Source organism: Pleurodeles waltl, chromosome 3_2 (genome assembly GCF_031143425.1).
Source record: "Pleurodeles waltl isolate 20211129_DDA chromosome 3_2, aPleWal1.hap1.20221129, whole genome shotgun sequence".
Lineage (NCBI taxonomy): Eukaryota > Metazoa > Chordata > Amphibia > Caudata > Salamandridae > Pleurodeles > Pleurodeles waltl.
This window is the reverse complement of record NC_090441.1, coordinates 213870944-213893940: the sequence shown is the minus strand read 5'-3', so window position 1 is coordinate 213893940 and position 22997 is coordinate 213870944. Positions and strand designations below refer to the sequence as shown.

The 22997-nt window shown below is 46.0% G+C and overlaps 1 protein-coding gene across 1 annotated transcript in view; it reads right to left on the bottom strand.

Moving 5' to 3' along the window:
• Window positions 1-22997, bottom strand: part of SLC4A3 (solute carrier family 4 member 3) — a 706827-nt gene that overhangs the window by 140495 nt on the left and 543335 nt on the right. Inside the window, exons 13-15 of the mRNA XM_069227213.1 lie at window positions 16677-16893; window positions 9852-10076; window positions 8500-8648 (exon numbers count right to left, since the gene is read on the bottom strand). Of these exons, the coding sequence (XP_069083314.1) occupies window positions 8500-8648; window positions 9852-10076; window positions 16677-16893 (591 nt within the window). The remainder of the gene's footprint in view (window positions 1-8499; window positions 8649-9851; window positions 10077-16676; window positions 16894-22997) is intronic.

Below are 22997 nucleotides of genomic sequence, written 5' to 3'. Positions count from 1 at the left end.
TAGTTCACATTGCACTTAGTAGAAGGGACCGTTAGAGCCCTGGGGGGGGGGGGGGGGGGCAGCCATCTTACAGGCAACTTCTTGTTTGGTGGACGTCCGTCTAGTCGCTTGCATCTGGTGCCGCGCCCCCTCCTCACCACATGTGAGGCAAACGCTATTTAGCCAGGGGGTGCTGCGGACACGCGCTGCGGGGGCGTGCCATACGCCCGTCCGTGACCGACCGTGACCAGGGGCCAGAAATGCAGCTGGTCCTAAAGAAAATTGTATCCAGAGGCTTCACACAGGATCTCAACTTCGGAATCTTAGGCCCAATTTCTGTGGCAGGAAAGAGGAGATGGCCCCTCTCCCTCTCCCTCCTGCGAAAAGATGGGGCTGTAGATTATGCACCTGGACTCCTGAGTATAGACAGATGAACGGCGGGGGTGCATACATTATGGGTCCCCGGATACACAGTCCACCGAGAGATTGAAAATATGAACACATTGGGCCCCACAAAGTGCGGACTGATCAATGCCCGCTCGCTTATTAGGCACAGCCTGGAAATAAGGTAACTTACTTTAGAAAAAACTCTGGACTGCTCATTTCTAACAGAGACCTGGGCCAGAGCGGACTCGGACCCTGACTTTGTATCGGCACTGCCGCTGGACTACGGCGTAGCAAGGATGGGCAGACAGAACAAAAGGGGCGGTGGAGTGACAATCATTTTAAAAAACTTCCTGAGCTGTAGCCTTGACCCATTAATGGATGATTTAAACTCTTGTGAAGGCGGCTACTTCAAAATCAAAATTAGGAATACTACAAATAAGGAAGGTCTTTTCGTATACCGTCCACCCGGTCCCAAGAAGCAATAACTGGGTCGAAATTATTGAACCTTAACCTCCTCAGATCACAGCATTGAACTTGCAGATTTCAACTTCCATTTGGAAGTTAAAGAGGATAAAGACACCTCCACCATCCCTGGCCTCATGACTTGTTTTGGGTGGGTCCAGGCGATCCGTACAAACACCCACCCAGCAGGCCATGCATTGGATGGTATTTTCTCCACTAATAAAAATATTACGATAGAAGAGTGTCTGCAGTTAGAATGGACAGACCATAGGTTCATTCCTTTTGATTTAAGATCTATGAGACGGAATGAACTTAAACAGTCTCATTCTACCATCTGCAGGAAACGGGATCAGATAAAAGAGAGGAACTCGCCCACATCTTAGGGGGCAATCAGGGGAGGTCCGAGGAAAGAACAGGGTCTTGAGTTGCCAACTTTAATGCTTGGATTAGGGATGCTATAGAGCTTGTGGCCCCATTGAAGGTTGTCTATCACAAAGCTAAGAAAAATACATCTGCCCCATGGTATACTGGAGAGCTCAAGGCTCTCCCAAGGGATTGCAGAAGGCAGGAAAGGAAATGGAAACTCGACCCTAGCCTACCTGTAAGCATAAAGCTTAGAGAACTGAGAGGATTATACAAATATGCTATTAAACAGGCTAAGACATGCTATCACTCACAGAAAATTTTAAACGCAGGCAACATCCCTAAAGAATTGTTTAAGAATGTGAAGAGCTTAAAGACCCCCTTTTCTCCTCAAGTTTTAGATAACTCTCAGATTTTCTGTGATAAGGTAGCTCATTTCTTTAAAGACAAGATTGTTAAGATTGATCTGGAGTTTTCCACTCCACAGCTACCTTTGGGAGATGGACAGTAGTCCCAGTGGGGGGCTGGCAGAGGACCTCATCTTGGCAAATTGTGCACCTTTAACTATTGATATAATCAAATCTCTGTTATCCAAGACTCATTCAGGGTCCGCTGCTGACCCGTGCCCCCACAGAGTGCTGCATCTGGTCAGGGGTGCGGTCGCAGGGCCACTGGAGAGGATGTATACCGAGGTTTTGGAACTGGGCATGTTTCCCTCAGAATGGAAAGAAACTGTTAGAATACCCATAAAATAAAAACCTGGGGGAGACCCAGGAGATCTCAAAAACTTACACCAAATTGCCCTTCTACCTAGTTTTAGAAAAACATTTAAACCAAGAACTCACCTGCTACCTGATGACACATGACTGCCTGGATACATCCCAACAGGTTTTCCGGAAACATCATAGTACGGAAACTGCCTTGTTTGCAACTACAGACACCATTAGAAAACAGGTAGATCAGGGTGCGGGCGCCATCCTAATCCTGCTCGACTTATCTGTGGAGTTTGACACCATCTCGCCCCTCATTACCCCATCGTCTTCATCAGGAAGGTTTGAGAGGATCAGCTTTGAATATTGTGGCAACATTCTACCAGGACAGAACTCTATTAGTCAAATGTAGGGATTTTAGCTCTGCTCGGTTTCAGCTGCCTTGCGGAGTTCCTCAGGGGTCTTCTTTAAGCCCGACCCTTTTTAACCTGTATGTCACGCCTTTGGCAGATTTGGTCTGTTCCTTTGAGTTCCAGGTGTCCTCCTACGTTGATGATACTCAAATTATAGTTTCCTTCCGAGATAAGATTCCCATCACAGCTAATAGATTTCAATCATGCATGACAGCAGTCAAAATCTGGATGGACCAAAACTGGCTAAAAATGAATGAAAAAAAAACCAAGGTCATTATCTTCGGTGCAATTTGGAATTCAAACTGGTGGCCTGAGTTATGTGGGACCCTACTGGTCCCCTCAGCAGTGGTTAAAAACCTCGGGATTGCTTGTGATTCAGGTCTAACTTTCGACACCCAGGTGAATAAAGTCAACAAAACGTGTGTTTGGATTATTAAAATGTTACTGAAAGTTCTCCCCTTCATCCCTCAGGAACTCAGAGTTATGGTAGTATTGGCCTTGATTGTGTACAGACTGGACTATTGTAACGCCCTCTACCTCAATGTTAACCAAGCATCTCTCAATAAGTTACAACTCATTCAGAATCAGGTTGGTACTAGGGTCAGCCAAGTTTTCATTGGCTAAAGAGGGCATTAAGGAATTGCATTGGCTACTGATTAGGAAGCGTGTCGTTTTCAAGGCACTATTTAAGGCTCATAAGGCCCTACACTCACAAGGCTCTTTATAATTACAATCGACTATTAGGGGGTATACTCCTAGTCGCCGCTTAAGATCAGCTGATCCTAAGCTGACATGCCCCTATCAGACTAAAAAGGTGAAGTTGGGGGAGAGAGCCTTCTCTACAGCCGCTTCAAGATTATGGACTTCTCTCCCATTTACAATCAGGAATATTCCCCTTCTACTGCCATTTCCCAAGCAAGTAAAAACTTGGTTATCTTCACTATAATCTTCTGGTGTAGCAGCAGTCCATAATTACCGCATTAGCGTTTTGATACCTCCGGTCGAAATGCATTCAATAAATCCCCGATACTTACATACATACATTTAGAGCCGGTGCAAGGCCACGGAGGGGGACCACTTGGAAAAGCACCGCCAGGCTATTTTTCTACCATGCAAGATGGACGAAAATGAAATGGAGGGGTCACCTCGGATGCAACACTTTAGGGGAGTGCAGGCTTGTGGTGGCCATTTCACCTATCCTTTGTGTGTTTTCCCGCCATTGCTCCCGTCAAAAGTGGGCGTTTGCAATGGGGGCGGCCATCGGCTGTTAGCAGCAGGCTTGGGGGTCGAGTTTCAAAGAGGGTAAGCCCTTTGAAGCTCGCTAGCAGGGCAGTGCACATTCCTGTGAAGTGAGGTGTGACACCTCCACCCAGAAAGTGCTTTGCTCTGGGACCCAGAGAGCAGGAGCTCTTACTCCAGGATTACAGATTCTTGTCTGGTGGTGACAGGTTGGTTGTGACTGGCCAGCAACCATGCCAGTGTTAGTTAGCTTTGCAGGGGTCACCTCTAAGGTGGCCGCTAAATCCAATATTGGTACCAGATTGGATTTATCATTCTGAGTTGTTTGATACCAAACAACCCAGGGTTCAGAGTAGTCATCATGTAGCTGTGAAACTTGTACTGACCAGTGTCCAGCACATGCATTTAAAATGGCTGCTCTCTTCACTCACTACGTCCCAGGTTTGGCAGGGACACAGTGGGGACATGGTGCTCATGCATCTATGCCCACACATACAGTATAGTGCACCCTGCCTTAGGGCTAGAAGGCCTGCCAGAGGAGAGACTTACCTATATTGCGTACAGTGTGTAGTGGAGAGGAAGGTTTAAAGAGAGCACCACAGACAACAATGTAAATTGCTGCTATTTGTGACTATCCGTGTTCTGACTAACCATTATCAATATCGCTTGTGACCATCCGCACTCCACCAAACCATGATCACTATTGCTTGTGGATATCCCTGCTCTTCCAAACCATGATCACTATCGCTTGTGATTACCCATGCTCTACCTAGCCATGATCACTATCACTTGTGGCCATCCATGCTCTACCAAACCATGATCACCATCACTTGTGACTATCCACGCTCTACCTAACCATGAGTGTCCATGCCCTACCTAAGCATGATCATTATCGCTTGTGACTATCCATGCTCTACCAAACCATCATCACCATTGCTTGTGACTACCCATGCTCTACCTCACAATGATCACTATCACTTGTGACTATCCGTGCTCTACCAAACCATGATCACTATCGTTTATGACCATCAGTGTTTTACCTAACCATGTTCCCTATTGCTTGTGATTACCTGTGCTCTATCTAACCAGGATCACTATCGCTTGTGACCATCCATGCTAAATCATGATCAGTATCGCTTGTGACTATCTGTGCTCTACCAAACCATGCTCACCATTACTTGTGACTAGCCATGCTCTACTTAACCATCAGTGTCCATGCTCTACCTAACCAAGATCACTATTGCTTGTGACTATCCGGGCTCTACCAAACCATGATCACTATTGCTTATCACTCTCCATGATCTACCTAACCATGATCACTATAGCTGGTGTCTATCCGCGCTCCACCAAACCATGAACACTATCGCTTGTGACTATCCGTTGTCTACCAAACCATGATCTCTATGACTTGTGACTATCCGTGCTCTTCCTAACAATGATCACTATCGCCTGTGACTATCTGTGCTCTACCTAAACACGATCACTATAGCTTGTGACTATCTGTGCTCTGCCAAACCATGATCACTATTGTGTTACTATCCACGCTCCACCTAAACAGGATCACTATAGCTTGTGACTAATTGTGCTCTTCCAAACCATGATCACTATTGTTTGTGACTATCTGTGCTCTTCCAAACCACGATCATTATCGATTGTGACTATCTGTGCTCTACCAAACCATTATCACTATTGCTCATGACTCTCCATGCTCTACCTAACCATGATCACTATAGCTTGTGACTATCTGTGCTCTACGAAACAATGATCACTATCGGTTGTGACTAGCCATGCTCTACCTAACCATGATTGTCCATGCTCCACCTAACCAAGATCACTATAGCTTGTGACTCTCCGTGCTCTACCAAACCATGATCACTATTGCTTGTGACTATCAGTGCTCTACCAAACTGTTAGACCTGACAGCCTTAGGGTGGTCACCCTGAACTTTTTGCCTGCCTCCCTCCATCTTTTTGACACTGTTTTTGCTGGCTTTAGGACTCTGCGCACTTTACTACTGCTAATCAGTGCTAAAGTGCATATGTTCTCTCCCTAAACCATGTTAACATTGGTTCACATCCAATTGGCATATTTGATCTACTTGTAAGTCCCTAGTAAAATTCACTACATGTGCCCAGGGCCTTGAGAATGAATGCTACTAGTGGGCCTGCAGCACTGGTTGTGCCACCCACATAGGTAGCCCTTTAACCATGTTTCGGGCCTGCTATTGCAAGGCCTGTGTGTGCAGTTTCACTGCCACTTCGACTTGACATTTAAAAGTACTTGCGAAGTCTTAAACTACCCTTTTTCTACATATAAGTCACCTCTAATGTAGGCCCTAGGTAATCCATAGGGCAGAGCGCTGTGTAGGTAAAAGGCAGGGCATATACATGTGATTTTTATATGTCCTGGTAGTGGAAAACTCCTAAATTTGTTTTCCACTGCTGTGAGGCCTGCTTCTTTCATAGGCTAACATTAGGGCTACCCTCATATACTGTCTGAGTGGTAGATTTTGATTAGAAAGGAGTAGACAGGTCATATTTAGTATGGCCAGAATGGTAATACAAAATCCTGCTAACTGGTGAGGTTGGATTTTATATTACTATTTTAGAACTGCCACTTTTAGAAAGTGAGCATTTCACTGCACTTAAAATCCTTCTGTGCCTTACAGCCTGTCTCCAATCCACCTTTGGGCTGGGCTGGTTGACAGCTCCCCTGTGCATTCACCCAGACAACCACAAGCACAGGATGCTCAGTCACACTTGCACACATCTGCATACTGAATGGGACTTCCTGGGTTGGAAGGGTGGAGGGCCTGACACTTACATTTCAAAGAACAGTGGCCTGCCCTCAAACAATGGACTGCTAAACACCCTACTGGGACCCTGGCAGACAGACCTGTACTGAAAGTGGACCTTGTGCACTTCAAAACCACTCTTTGAAGTCTCCCCCACTTCAAAGGCACTTTTGAGCATAACAACTGGGTCCCTGACACTTCCTGAGATAGAAACTCTGAACCAGAACCTGCAACCTGCCAAGGGAAGCTGCAAGGCTGCCCAAAGGACTCACCTGGACTGCTTTGCTGTAAAGGACCCTTGCTGCCTTGCTGGCCTCTGGCTCTGCTGAGAAGTACTTTACAAGGGCTTGGATTGAGCTTGCATGCTGTTTCTTGAAGTTTCAGGGCCAAAAAGACTTCATCTCTGCAAAGAACTCCTTGTGTGGCAAAAAATCGACGCACAGCCTGGCGGAAACTATGCACAGCCTGCTTAGCGGGGAAAGAATCCCCGCATAGCCGAACCAGAACAATGCAGCCCGGCTCCCCGAGTGGAAATCAATGCAGGGCCAGCGTTGCGACCAGAACTTCCACACATAGCCCACTGGATCGACGCATCGCCGAGCCGGAATGACGCAGCCCACCTTACTGCGAAAGGAATCGATGCAGCGCCTGCTGTGCGACACAAACTCTGACGCATCACCCACCGGATCGACGCAGCACCTGTAACTTTGTCCTGCATGCCCAGGATTTCCATGCATTGTCCCTGGGTGTCAAAAGACCCCGCATCGCAAAGAGGATGCAAGCCTGCACGCAGGAATTCGACGCCAAGCCCTTGCCGCATGGAAAAGAATCGACGCATCGTCTGTGTGCGCCTGGAAATCAGATGCACACCTGCCTTCTTCAATGCATCTCCTCCTCTGCAATCTTAGTGCATGTAATTTTAACGCAAACCAGGTACTTTGTGCTTGCAAGAGACAATTGTTGCTTTTAAGAACTTAAAACTCATCTTATCTTTACAAAAGTGATATGTCAACTTGTATTTAAAATATCTAGAGCGTTTTGATCTTAATCTACTCAGAAAAATATTTTCTATTTTTCTATACCTGTGTGGTGTTTTCACTGTGTTAGTGTATGATTTATTGCACAAATACTTTACAGATTGCCTTCTAAGTTAAGCCTGACTGCTCAGTGCCAAGCTACCAGAGGGTGGGCACAGGATAATTTGGATTGTGTGTGACTTGACCTGACTAGGATTGTGGTCCCTATTTGGACAAGGGTGTATACCTCTGCCATCTAGAGATCCCATTTCTAACACTAACCTTGATCAATATAACTTGTGACTACCCATGCACTGCCAATCCATGATCTCTTTGACTTGTGACTATCCCTGCTCTACCTAACCATGATCACTATTGTATGTAACTATCCATGCTCTACGGAACTGTGTTCTCAATCACTTGTTAGTATTGACGCTCTGCCTAACTGTGATTTCTAGGGAAGGGGTACGTGGGCCCAGAGGAGTAATACAAAAACATTAGTCACTAGGTATCTCAGGACGACGAGTGATCTAACTTGCAACAAATAACCTTGCAAAACTTCATCAAGAGGGGTAGTCTTATGTTAGTACTCGCTGTCTCACCGCTCACATGATTGTTACATTGGTGACTTGCACCATGTGATTGCCTCTGAGTTGTATGGACAGTACTCCCTTGTGTGTGAGAGGTACTTTTTCTTTTTTGAGTAAAAGCCTTGGACTACTCAATGCTGTTACCCTGAGAGTCAGGTGCTAACAAGGTGTAGTCAGTGCTCAGTTCGGGGTTGAACAGGAAGTGCAGGCCCCAGGACATAAGTGGTAAAAGTCTCTCATTGTTACAGTCTGAGTCTAGTAACCACTGTCTGCCCTGGGCCTCTTGAAATACTTATCCCACCCTCTTGGGAAGGACCTGCTGGAATCTTCTGACGATGACGAGTGTACAGACCGGTGCAGCACCCAGCACACGGGACGGTGAGGAGGTTTTCCTGGGCAGTACACATATGTTCCATCGGTCAGAGACTGACAGGGACATGGCTATCTGCCAGGGAACCAAAGCTATTTTGCAGCCTCATGACCTGGAAGACGTGTTGTGGCATGTAAAAGATGTAAAACCTCCAGAATGATCATGTCATATTTTACCTTGTAAAACGCCTCTTCGAAAACCAGGAGAGGGCCTGAGAAGCCAATGACCAGCAACGGCTGAGCTGCCAGAAGCGAGAAGATGATGCCCAGCACAGAGGTGGAGATAATGAGCTCTGAGACCCCCATAAGACCCTCCGTCTTCTCCCCTGTGAAGGGTGACAACAAAATATCAGTGTGATATCACACAGCTTCCAACCATGGACAACTAACACCCAGATGACCCAAGTGGCCTGTGCATCTGTGACCTACCTGAGCCTAGTTGCACACTGAGGTCACTGCTACCACACAACACAGAACTAATAAGTTCTGACCTATTTGTCTCCTCAACAACTCTAGGATGAACAAAAGACACTAATACTAGGCCAGTCACCACCCAGCTCTTCCGTGGACAGACAAGTCAGCCCTCACAAAGATGGTATCAGTGTACATCTTCATCAGATGCTGGTGCCATCTGGCCCATGAATGCCCAGATCAACTGATGCAATGGTACTAAACCAGCTAAGCTCAGCTGTCCTACAACACAGCCTTAACATGGGCACCAAAACTAACCTTCAACAATGATAATAACTTTACCGTCCTAACTTAACTGTGCCAACTCTCTGACAGATGTCCAGACCAGCACTGTAAACGCATACTAACCCACAAGGCATTCTAAGTCACTAAACGTCCAGTGAGCACCCATGCCAGGCAATACTGTGAACCAGTCAACACACCAGAGCCTTGTAACTGACCAGGCCTCCCATGGATGCTCAGACCAGAGCATCCTGTGCACCAACACTTACACTGTCCGGCAGCACAAACCTACTTGGTACTCTCAGGTGAAACCCGAACATGAGCACTAACACAACCAGGTGTTCCCGACTGTCTGCTCTTCATGGACATCAACAGCATCTCTGAACATTAATACTAACCACCCCATATCTGATGAAAATTCCTGCACGAGCCTTTCCACACATGCCCATGTCATGCCCACACCAACCCATCCACTGACACTACCCCATGCCAGCTGTATCACCTGCAAGTCCTCCGTGCATGCCCAAAGTAACTAATATAACTATCCTGACCTATCTTAACTTTCCTACTGGCCACCCTTCGAAGATACCCAGGCCGCCCTTAACTCAACGCTCACCTTCTCGTTACCTGGCCCTCCAGGCTCCCCTGACTTCCCAGAGCAGCCACTCCCACAAGCCTGGCTCTCTGGCACTCAGCAGGCAGCTCTCACAAGACAATACCTGGTGAGCTCAGAGCACAGACATGATCCGGACCAGGGTTTCTGTCACGTCCTCACACAGCACAGTCTAGGGGCACTGTGGACTGGGGACTCCCCCAAACTGTCAGCCCAGGCTTACCCAGCAGCCCCCCAAAGGTGATGGCGGGAGACAGCGCTGCAAAGTAGATGAAGCACACAGCCGCTAGGCACTGGCTGTTCAAGGCATCTGTGATGTCACTCAGGTACTTGGGATATCGTCGTTTGATGTCCTTCACCAGACCCCCGAAGATGATGCCTGTTCGCTTGAGAGGGTCTCCTTCGGCCTCACGCTCCTCCTCTTCTTCAGCCTTCACCGCGCATGTCTCTGGGAAAATGAAGAAGGGGATATAGTAAATTTATTATCCTTTACCATTGGCAGGTCTCTGTAAATGCAAGTGTTCATCCAAGGTGTTTTCAGCATTAACTTGAATCTGCCACATTCAATGTATAATCCATAACTTCCCCACAATTTGCTAATTTTACCAAAATTAATTACATGGCTCAAAAGTTAAGTGAAATTGCTGCACAAAGGGTACAGGGGCGTGCCAGATGTGTGATGAAAATTAACTGGTTATCTTGAGCTGCTGATTGCTGTAATTAGTTGACCCGAGAGGTAACAATGTTACCCAGACCGTGTAAACGTCATTATTTGATGGGAAGGGAGGGGGTTTCCTTGGAGAGGCAGAACCAACAAGCGTTAGCGTACACCAGGGTTCTGCAAAGTCGGTCCTGGAGAGCCGGGTCCATGCCAGATTTTTAGCATATCCACATTTAGAAACAAGATGTTTCAGAAATCTACATTTTTCTAAATGTGGAAATGCTAAAAATCTGGCAGGGACCCGGCTCTCCAGGCCCGACTTTGCAGAACCCTGGGGTAGACGATAGATCTGATTGCATTTTCCGCTATGAGCCACACCAGTTGGTTTTGCCAGAGGTGGTCCCTCTTGTTCTGGCAGTCCCCCTCCTTCGGGACGCAGGGGCAGCATGAACCTTGCAAGGTACCAAAGGATGCAGGAGTTGTAAAGCTGCAGCGTTTTGATTCTCAGTGTGTAAGCAGCACATGGAGGAGCCATGTTACCCCTGGCATGGGTATGAGTCTTGCTGGCAGCTGGAATCATCTCTGTCAGAAGACTTTGTTTTCTGAACCCTGCGACACTGCTTCCTTCCTCCAACAGCAAAGAACACGGGACAGAAATTATGGTGACAATAAAAATGATGAACTTGAACAGTATTGTGCACGAAACCAAGACCAGACATCAAAGACATTCCTCTTGAAATGGCTGATCTGATTATGCCTGAAGATGGTTCTTGTTCGAGGTCCTAGTATGAAGCACTGAAGCTGCCCACGCAGTCGAGTCTGTTCCACTTCTGAAATTCTTGAAGCATCATCACTGCCTAAGTGCTGGGAGGCCTTTGGGTAGCCATGCGCTATATAAATTCACATAATATAACATAATGCAGCTTCAGCACACCTGGCAGAGCTGGCTGCACACATGAGAGCTTCTTCTCCTGCAATTAATCTGAACGCGACAATTCGTACGGACCGCCAGTGTGGTTCGGAGTGGTCGATGATTCCGGCAGTTGTGGCCACAAAGAGATTTTATGGCATTCTCCGTTATACCCATTAGGAATGGTTCCTATTTTCTTGATTTGTTGGACGCAATACACAACCAAAAGAGATTGTGGTTTGCAAGTGTGCCGCGCATAAGGCTAGCAATGACCTGGGTACTCTGGGAAACAAATACTCTGGCCAGGTGGCAAAACACTGCACACTTGAGAATAAAACTGTGAGATCAATAAGCAGACGGAAATGCAAGAAACAGATCAAAAGAAAGCACAAAATGTAAATTGTTTCTTGTTGGATACAATACAGACTTCCTTGAGTGAATTGAGGGGACTCCAGGAGGAGGTACGGGAGGAGGAGAGACAAAGTGGGAGAAAGAAGGATGCAAAAGGAACTATCATGCTGTCCGGGTGTCTCCTGAATATAGATGTGTACTTCCTGACAGCATGCTGTGTTCAGTGGCCTGCTAGTTACATGCCCAGGCTCATGTAGGAAGTGATTCTATAATACACATTTTCAGAAAATGTTGGTTTAATACAAAATTCAGATGTGTTGCAGGGGATATGTCAGAGATGCAGAATTTGTCAGAGAAATAATCGAAGAAAAAGGGCAACTGTGGTGCTTATAAGTCATGTTGGCAAACCAGAGGGCCCATTTACAAGACTCCAAGCAGACATCATTGACACGCCGGCTTACAAAGGCCTTAAATATGTTCTCATGATTGTCTCTTCATTCTCTAAATGGATAGAGGCCTACCCGAAGATCAGGCAGCATGAGAGCTGCTTAATCTTTGTTGAGAGAATTGATTCCACATTTTGGCTGCCAGCCTCTATTCAGACAGATCCTGGAACTCATTTGAAAAACGTGAGTCTCAATGTGATCTGTACAGCTCTCCAGATCAATGGAAGGTTCCATTGCTGTTATCACCCTCAATCATCTGGTAGAGTGAAGAAGATGAATCAGATCATCAAAAATACATTGGTTAAAGTGTGTGCATCCACTGATACTGAAATGTCCAGATGTTCTTTCTCTTGCTCTAATGAGCATTAGGAGTAGACGAAACTTCTGGCCTCTCACCTCAAGAAGTATCAACATAGAGCTTTGAGATTTGCCTACATTCCTTCTGCTACACTTGTAATCAATAACTGATGACGTTTTGTTAGACTACTGAGAAGGTCTGGCTGACGTGGTGAAATCTGTCTCTCATCAGGTGAATTTGTCACCATCACCATCAAAAGAAACCCAGCGGCATCCATGGCAGCCAGGGGACTGGATTCTGATGAAGAATCATGTCAGCAAAAGCTGCTTAAAGAACTTTGGAGGGATCCTTATTGAGTTGTGCTTGTGAGTAACACTGCTGTGAAGTGAGCCGGTGTCCCCTCGTGGATCTACGCTGCTTACACAAGGAGAGTGAATGGGGAGGGTGAAGAAGTGGTGACCACAGCCACTGATTCACAGAGTCTAGTTCAGGTTAGCAGTGTGCATCAGGGGAGTGGGTCATAAACATCTTTAAAACAGGAGAAGCTGCTGCTGAAATCAAGTTCTCGGTGAAGGTACTAGTGGCCAGATTCAGCTTGGGGACCAGAGTGACGAGCTGTTGTAAAGTCATGAGCTGCAGGAAGAAGAAATCATTTCTGCTCCGTCCAGTGAAAGATCCCAGTAGAAAATCTGAACCTTGCGAACCCCCAGATGAAGAAAGTGGTACACAGTCACGCTGCTGGTGCAGATCGGAACATAAGTTGATCAGCGAAAGAAGACTCAGCAGCAGTCACAAGTGAAGATGCAAGAACTGAGAGACACAAGGCAGTGACAAGAACCTTCCAGAGAAAACACTGTTCGAATGAAAGGTTAGAATCGATCAAGTAAGTACCAGAAATAGTTAAAATCTATTCAAAGAATAGTGAGAATGAATCACCTGTTTCAAAAAATACAGCAAGAAAGAGAATTTGAAGCAGAAAGTACGCTTCACCTCAACGGGGGTATCCTGCGTCTGGCTCTGAAGAGGAAGAAGATGCGGCGATCTACATCCCAGGAACATGTCGCCATTTCCACAATCTACAAGAAGAAGCGCCACCTTGAACTGCTGCACACCCAATGGCCCTGATATTTCGAACTTAAAGTTTTGAACTTAGTGGCGCTCTCCAGATGAAGACGAATTGAGCCCATTAATTGAGAAAAAACACCTTAAAGTTTGTTTTTGATTTTTATTATTTTATTTTTTTAAAGTTTCTTACATTTGCTTTTTCAGTTCCACTTTTCCTTTCAAGTTTTGTTTTTGATGCAGCAAATGCTGTAAAATGATTGGCGTTTTCTAATTGATATTATTACTCATAGCATTAGTTCCGTCAACTGTTGTGCCTTATTTCCCGAGTAGGATGTGTCTCCAAAGAGGATGAGCTAACTACAGGACATAATGCGGTTGAATCTAACACACTGATACACAGGGACATTTCACTTAGTGGATTTAATCATATTAATTAGATAAAAATATTGGGTGATTATACTGACTTCATGGCGGATAAGAATTGTATGGTGCAGACTGGGGGTGAATGTTTGATTTGGTCTACATTCTGTCCATCAACTGTTCTTTTTCGCATTTGTCACCCTAAGTGGGAAGGGTATGCCCAGACGTGGGTCCCGTGCTCACTGTGCCACTGGATTCAAGCTAGCCTGGCTGAAGAAGGGTGATACCCTGAAACCGGTCCCAGGAAGCTTGTTTCTGCTCCAGGGAGGACCTGGCCTTGCAGTTCGGGCTGGACTGTTCCCATGGGGAGCAGGGTCAAGACTGATTTGCATATGGCTGGGTCCAAACTGGAATGGCATGGGCAGCAAAAAAACGATGGATTTCGGCCCAGATCTCTGTACTGGGGGTGAATGTTTGATTTGGTCTACATTCCGTCCATCAACCGTTCTTTTTTTGAGTGATGGCATCAAATATGGCTTACTTTACAGGTGTGACTACCAGGGGTTAGTTCAGGCACATGGAGGGTATACATCAGAACCTCACGTTCCTTGTGGTTTTTTGCTACGTGGCGCCTGTCGACAGGTGAGTCCTGAGAGCTCTCTGTTTTTTTGTTTGTGTGCGAGCCATAATGCTTGTAGTGATTTGGGGGTTTTACCCTCTGCTTAGGCACATTTCTTGTAAAGAGTGTGATGAATGCACTCCTGCTCATGATAGCAGCTGGGGAAGGCGAGAGTTCATGGCTAGGCTGATCAGGTACCTGTGTTGTTACATCGCGTATTGATCTGTACATTGCATATGTCTCCTTCGCAGGATCATACAACCACGTGGGTGACCAGGGCTGTGATGTAGACTCTCTTCGTGAACAACACACACTGACAGACCACAGGGAAGCCTCTGGGAGTGCCACTAGGTCTCTGAGCTAGAATTAAACCCCTAGCTTTATAACAAGACACTTTTTAATGGTCAGTGTGATGGTTGCTCTACTGAGCAGGGTTGCCAGGATATATGAACTTTTCCAAGAGGATATGTGTTACAAACAGGGGCTCCCTTGACATAAAAGGGTGTTTAAAGGACCAACTATGTTGTTTTGCAGTATATTTTACTGCAAGTGATGAAGCTGAATTTTGTGACCTGCACTTGGTTTTCCTGAATGACTTTAAGTTGTGTCATTCAAATGTCATGATCATGAACACATGCATCTGCTTTAGGATGAGAAACAGCTCACTATATTCCTCGCGAGGAGGCCTTCCCAGACTATGGAAGAGTCAAACAGTTCATGTGATGAAAGGACTCTTTAGTTTCTTGGCGAAGCAATACTGAGCCCATCCCCATGTACCACCTCCGGCTGTTGCAATGAACACTAGATGTGCAAGCTTCCTGAATTAATGTCACTTGGACTGTGGCATCTTGATTTGCTGAATCATAATGATGTAAAGAAACGCGTGAAGAGGGAGTGCTGTCCAAAGTTTTCTATATATATATTGAACCTTTTCCACTTTAGAATAAAGAATAAAGAAACCTGCAATTAATATTCACATTGGCTACTTATGATTAAAAGAACTGGAGGATTTTTCCACGCCTAGGTCATTCCAAGGTTATAAATTATAAATTAATTGATTGTGAAACTAATGACCAGTAATGGCAGAAGCATTATTTAGGTCTAGAATTTTATTGGATCTTTATCTCTTAAGAAACCCTTTTAAGTAAATATAGCAAGTGATAGGGTAGCGCTTGTACCACGCGGCGGCCATCTTTAAAGAACTGAGAACCAGTGTTGTCCGTACTCTTACCACTGCCGGTCACAGCTACTGGCCTTGCAAATTCCGACACATTTTAGAAGCATCGGGCATTGATAAAGCTAAGAGTGGCTACCACCATAAAGCAGAAGAGAGATGGAAGAAGAGGAAGTGCATTGCCATTGAGTGGTAAACAACAAACAACATTTAAGAAAAAGTTGTAACCTGACTTCAGCCATGGGAAGATACACCTTATTCAGTCTAACGTACATGTATACAAGCAATGCCCCAAGGGTGGGACAAATACAGAAGCAGGGGAAAGCCGTCCAATGAAGAGCAAGGAAATGAGATGGACAAGCAAGCCATCCAATCCTGATCAAGGACTGACACAAAGCCCTCTCAGTGTGGTACTGGACACAATGCTTCCTGTGACAGTTCCAGGTACCTGTAGCAAGACAGGAACTTGTGGGAGCCAAATGTATGGATAACACAAGTTAAAAAGAGAGGGAAAAAAAAAATCCAATTTACATAAAGGAGTATAACATACTCTAAACTTAAAAAGGCAGGCTGCTCCAGAACAAAAATACACACAGACGAAAATTATTTCCTTTCAAAATGCAATGCCCAGAAACTGAAATGAATTGGAAAATTCAGAAAATTGAAAGCTACAAAGGCAAGACGCCTAGAAAGTAGAACATCTTGTTCTATATTTATAGGTCAGAAATGTTTTACGTTTTTAGGAAACACGATCACGGTGGATTGTAACAAAATCATGGAACAGTAACTCATGGTGTAATGTCAAAGGGCTTTTCTGAGGTCACCTATCCAAGCCAGACTTTTACTGCAGGTCAAACCAAACCTCTGAAATACACAGTGTATCCACTAGCTTAACCTACAACAGCAATTGTAAATTAAACTACTACTCAATGGTCAGGGATGTAAAAAGTTTTGGGTTGCAGATACGTTGCAGTGACACCTGTGTTGTGTAGGTCTTAAGAGACCCCATGAGCAGAGGAACCCAGTGCATATGTGCGTTAAAACAGCAACTAAGAAAATAAAGGTATGAAGCAGGGAGTTTTATGAGCGCCTGTTAATGAGGCGCCTAGAAACAATTGAAGATGTGGCACGCGCTTGCTAAGCAGTCCATGTACTTCTTGGTACCTTTGGCTTCCTGAATGATGCCCATCCTCAGGGACCTGCGGGACTCCCGCTCCTTCCTCTTCCGCAGGAGATCCTTCTGGAAGGAGGCGATAGACTTCAGCAGGTCCTTCCCCTCCACCTCGGAGGGCGGGATGACGATGCTGCAGTCCAGGAACTCATTGATGGCGTTGAGCAGGTCCTGGCGGTCATCAGCCATGTAGGCCACCTCATGGAACAGCTGAAAGAGAAAGGCACTCTGGCTGTGGGTGGTGAGGCATGGACACACTTTACACAAGAATAGTGCAGGCTCCTCTAGATGGTGAGGCACAGATACACTTTACACAAGAATAGTTCAGGCTCCGCTAGATGGTGAGGCACGGAAACACTTTACACAAGAATAGTTCAGGCTCCGCTAGATGGTGAGGCACGGAAACACTTTACACAAGAGTAACGCAGGCTCCACGGACACACTTTACACAAGAATAATGCAGGCTCCACTAGATGGTGAGGCATGGACACACTTTACACAAGAATAGTGCAGGCTGCACTAGATGGTGAGACACAGACACACTTTACACAAGAGTAACGCAGGCTCCACGGACACACTTTACACAAGAATAATGCAGGCTCCACTAGATGGTGAGGCATGGACACACTTTACACAAGAATAGTGGAGGCTTCACTAGATGGTGAGACACAGACACACTTTACACAAGAATAGTGCAGAGTAGAAAAGGGGTGAGGTACAGTCACAGTTTACACACAGTAAAATAGAGAGCAGGGCACAAACACACTTTACACAGTGGCAGTGTGTGCTAGAACAAAGGACAGTTCTCCACATTTTTGTGTGGTCAACTGCTCTTTTTGATGTTCAACAAAATGTCCCTGTTTGTCCTGTTTCTCCTCAACATAAATCTTTTTATATTCAAAAACAATTTGTATACTTACAACTATTACCTGTGGTTCCTGAACGGTGGCCTACAATCTCTACAGACTTTATAATGTATCTTCCAACTTCAGAAGGATATTGTGTCATAATGGTTACAGGGATTCAAAGATGGCCCAAGATGCCTGGAATTATACTTTTTTACTTCAGGGATCGCCTTATGTTATCAATTCTGACAGAGGTACTGAATATCTTTCACTCTTTTCGAGAACCCTGTGCAAGGCATCCCATGTTGGACAAGCTCATTCTTTTGGTTACTATTCTCAGTCAAATGGGCAAACTGAGTGACCAAATCAAAGCCCGGGGCAATATCTGTGATGTTACTGTAAAGCTACTCAAGATAATTGGGCCAATTACAGAATTCACTTATGACAGTACAACTCTAAGTGATATTAAGGTTTCACCTGTGTTGTATATACAAGGATTTCATCGAAAGATTCTTTGGTTTCTGTAATTGCTGATTATTTAAATCATTTCTGAAAGCAAAAACCGCTTGTTCGTCAAAGTTTGTGTTATTTAAAGGTCAATATAATTTAATATGCTGATAAATCAAGACGCCACTGCTTATTTTGTTCCTTAAGAGAAGTTTGATTATCTTCTTATGTTCTGCCTGTCCATACTTTGCCAGTGAAGTTTTGATTGCAATATTTTGGTCCACTTGTGATAACTCAGATCAATCCTGGATCCTGTGGTCTGAAGTTGCCTCATACTTGGAAGATTCACCTTGTGTTTCATTCATCGCAATTGAAGCTACATGTTCCTGATCCACATCATCAGCTCCAATCTGAACCTTCCCCCATTATGGCTCAAAGGTAACTAGAATACGAAGCTCAAAAATGTTGTGATTCTTGGAAGTTTCAAGGTCAAATTCAATTCAGGGTCCACCAGAAAGATTAACTACTGCTCTGAGGAAGATGCTTCCTCAGTCCATGCTCTTGTTTTTTTAGTTTGCCATCACCCCAATAAATCAAGAGGTTTTGGAGGCTGTGGTGTGATATATCTATGCTGGGATTGGGTTTGAGAGATGCCATACTCAGTGCGAAGCTGAGCACCCTTTGTGCTGGGACTGCCTTGGAGTCTTCGCAGTCTCAGCTGTCTAGAGGAATCTTCTGCAAGCTGTTTAGAGTGCAGTGCAAGAATGGCGGCAGTGGGATTCTGAATGCAGCGTTGGGTGAGAGATGTCAGATCCTCTTAGGAAAGAATTCAAAGTGAAGGATGCATCACAATGCATTTGTTCCCTTATTGTTTGCTGCTTTATGCATCCCCTTGGTTCTTCCTTTGTCCCTAATGTTTGCTCTTTTCACTGAAACTTTCTACTGGAAGCTGCTTCTGGAGTTCAGCCCACCTCTTCTCCTTCCGGTTCCCCGGGAGGCGTTGAGTGCTTTCCTATTCTCTTCATTACTGTTAGACCTGACAGCCTTAGGGTAGTCACCCCTAACTTTTTGCCTGCCTCCCTCCTCGTTTTGGATACTGTTTTGCTGGTTTTTAGACTCTGCGCACTTTACCACTGCTAACCAGTGATAAAGTGTATATGCTCTCTCTCTGTAAACATGGTAACTTTGGATCATACCTGATTGAACTATTTAATCTACTTATAAGTCCCCAGTCATGTGCACTCCAGGTGCCTAGGGCATATAGATTAAATGCTACTAGTGGACCTGCAGCACGGATTGTGCCACCCACTTAAGTAGCCCCTTTTCCTTGTCTCAGGCCTACCATTGCTAGGCCTGGGTGTGCAGTTTCACTGCCACCTCGACTTGGCATTTAAAAGTACTTGCCAAGCCTAGAACTCCCCTTTTTCTGCACATAAGTCACCCTTAATGTGTGCCCTGGGTATCCCCTAGAGCAGGGTGCTGTGTAGGTAAAAGGCAGGACATGTACCTGTGTAGTTATATGTCCTGGTAGTGTAAAACTCCTAAATTCGTTTTTGCACTACTGGGAGACCTGCTCCCTTCATAGGCTAACATTGGGGCTGCCCTCATACACTGTTGAAGTGGCAGCTGCTGATCTGAAAGGAGCAGGGAGGTCATATTTAGTATGGCCAGAATGGTAATACAAAATCCTACTGACTGGTGAAGTCGGATTTAATATTACTATTCTAGAAATGCCACTTTTAGAAAGTGAGCATTTCTTTGCACTTAAATCCTTCTGTGCCTTACAATCCACGTCTGGCTAGGTTTAGTTGACAGCTCCTTGTGCATTCACTCAGACACACCCCAAACACAGGGTACTCAGCCTCACTTGCATACATCTGCATTTTGAATGGGTCTTCCTGGGCTGGGAGGGTGGAGGGCCAGCCCTCACACAAAGGACTGCCACACCCCCTACTGGGACCCTGGCAGACAGGATTGAACTGAAAGGGGACCTGGTGCACTTCTTAGCCTCTCTTTGAAGTCTCCCCCACTTCAAAGGCACATTTGGGTATAAAACAGGGCCTCTGCCCTACCTCATCAGACACTTGCTGGAAAAGAAACCGGAACCAGAAACTACATCCTGCCAAGAAGAACTGCCTGGCTGCTCAAAGGACTCACCTGTCTGCTTTCTACAAAGGACTGCTGTCTTGCTGTTGCCCTGCTGCCTTGCTGAACTCTTGTCTGGCTGTGAAAGTGCTCTCCAAGGGCTTGGATAGAGCTTGCCTCCTGTTCCTTGAAGTCTCAGGACCAAAAAGACTTCTTCCTTTCACTTGGACGCTCCGTGCGCCGAAAATTTCGACGCACAGCTTGTTTCGCGGCGAGAAAAACGCCGCACACCGACGCTGATCGACGCGACGCCCTCGGGACGATCGAGACTTCGACGCACAACCTCGCAAGGACAAAGCCGCTCGACTTTCCAGGAGAAATCGACGCGACGCCTGCCGTGAGACCAAACTTTCGACGCACGGCCTCGCAAGGACAACGCCGCCCGACTTCCAAGGAGAAATCGACGCGACGCCTACCGTGAGATCGAAACTTCGACGCGCAGCCCCGCAGAACGACGCGCAGCCGGAAAACAAGCAGGAGAATCCACGCACAGACCCGGGACATCTGGTAATCCCCGCGATCCACAAAAAGAGACTGTCTGCGCGCCGGAAAACGACGCCCGACTTCCCCGCGTGGAAAAGAACGACGCAAGTCTGTGTGTGCTGAGGAGAAATCGACGCACACACCCCTTTTTCCACGCATCTCTTCTCCTGTGGCCCTCTGAGGAGATTTTCCACCAGAAACCAGGTACTTTGTGCTTGAAAGACACTGTATTGCATTCTAAAGACTTAAGACACTTTATATCACTTCCCTGTGATATTTCTACAATTTTCCATTACAACTTTATTCTTTTTGACCTACAATTATCCTGATAAATATTATATATTTTTCTAAACACTGTGTGGTGTATTTTTGTGGTGCTATATGGTGGTATTGTATGATTTATTGCACAAATACTTTACACATTGCCTTCTAAGTTAAGCCTGACTGCTCGTGCCAAGCTACCAGAGGGTGGGCACAGGATAATCTTGGATAGTGTGTGACTTACCCTGACTAGAGTGAGGGCTTTTGCTTGGACAGGAGGTAACCTGACTGCCAACCAAAAACCCCATTTCTAACATTGGTGATCAGCGGTGAGGATAGGACTTGTATTTGTGCAGTGACATACAGTAGCTAAGTATCTCACTACCTACCCACAGTTGAAGGTCAACTTGGTTTTTATCTCTTTTTGAAAATCCGTTTTTTCCTGACAATTTTCAAAAACTAAATCCTCACTCAACATGTCTCTGACTGGGTCTCAGACAGGGGACTTTGACCTAGTCCAGTTGGATACATACACGGTCAAACAACTAAGAGGATTCTGCAGGGCATTGAGGGTACCCACCCAAGGGGCCTCCAGAAAGGAGGACTTTCAAGTGGCGCTGAGGGCCTGGGCAGAAGCCCATTTAGAGGATGATGAGGAAGGGGAGCCAGAAAATGGCCCCTCAGAAGGATTTTCACTATCTATGGATGGTGTTACCACTGCAATTGTGCACCCTTCCAGACCAGGGAGCAGTGTCTCCATGCAAAGCCTGACCGCAGAGGAAAGGAGAGAGGAAAGGGAGTTCCAATTGCAAATGGCAAAACTGAAAATTGAGGCGCAACAGGAGGAGAGGAGGGCAGAAAGAGAAGCCAAACAAGCTGAGGCTGAAAGAGCAGCCAAACAGATTGAAGCTGAAAGGACAGCCAAACAGATTCAAGCAGAAGCTGAAAGGGCAGCCAAACAAGCAGAAGCTGAAAGAGCAGCCAAACAAGTGGAAGCTGAAAGAGCTTTGGCTGAAAAGAAACTATTGTTGGCTCATGAACTGAGTCTCAAGGAGCTGGAGATCAAGGCAAGACAGTCTGAATCCAGCAATAATGGTGGCAGCATACAGACAGGACCTGCTGGAGAAAAGAAGGTTCGTATACCCAAAAATGTGGTGCCCAGTTTTGTGGTGGGAGATGACATAGATAAATGGTTAGCTGCTTATGAAGTTGCACTAAGGGCTCATGAGGTTCCTGAAGGGCAATGGGGGGTAGCTATGTGGGGTTATGTGCCGCCATTGGGGAGGGACACACTTCTCACATTGGATCCACCGGATCAAAACACATACCCACTCCAGAAAGCCACTTTAACTGCCAAGTTTGGGCTGACCCCTGAGGGATACCGTCAGAGGTTCAGGGACAGCACCAAACAAACCACACAAACATGGGTAGATTTCTTTGATTTCTCTAGTAAGGCACTGAATGGATGGGTGCGGGGCAACAAAGTAGCAGATTATAAAAGTTTATATGATTTGATCCTGAGAGAGCATATGCTTAATGTTACTTATACAGATTTGCGCCAGCACCTAGTGGATAGTAAGCTGACTGATCCCAGGAAGCTTGCTGAGGAGGCGGACCTCTGGGTTAGCACCAGAGTGTCCAAAAAGGTACCTGGGGGGGACTCCCACAAAGGTGGTCAGGGTTCCCAACAGAAGAAAGAGGGGGGAGATAAACTTACAGATAAGGAACTCTCTAAAGGCCCCCAAAAGAATTCCCAGGGAGGGGGTGGCAACCCTTCCTTTTCCAAATTTGGGAGAAAGCCAGGGACATTTGACAAGTCAGGAAAATCTAGCCCCAAATGCATGGAATGTTACCAATATGGTCACTACAAAGGCGATCCTCAGTGCCCCAAGAGGGCACCGTCCACTATCGGACAGGCACCTGGGTTGACTAGTGTAGCACTCGGGGGGGAGATGGACCCAACTAGCTTTGGGGAACAGGTAGAGATTTCCCTAGTGTCCCTGGGAGAAGGAGAAATGGTGCCCAAGGCCCACATGCCTAGAAATACTTCCAAGTACCGGCAGTGGGTCACCATTGATGGGCAGAGGGTGGAGGCTCTGCGTGACACAGGAGCCAGTATGACTACTATCAAGA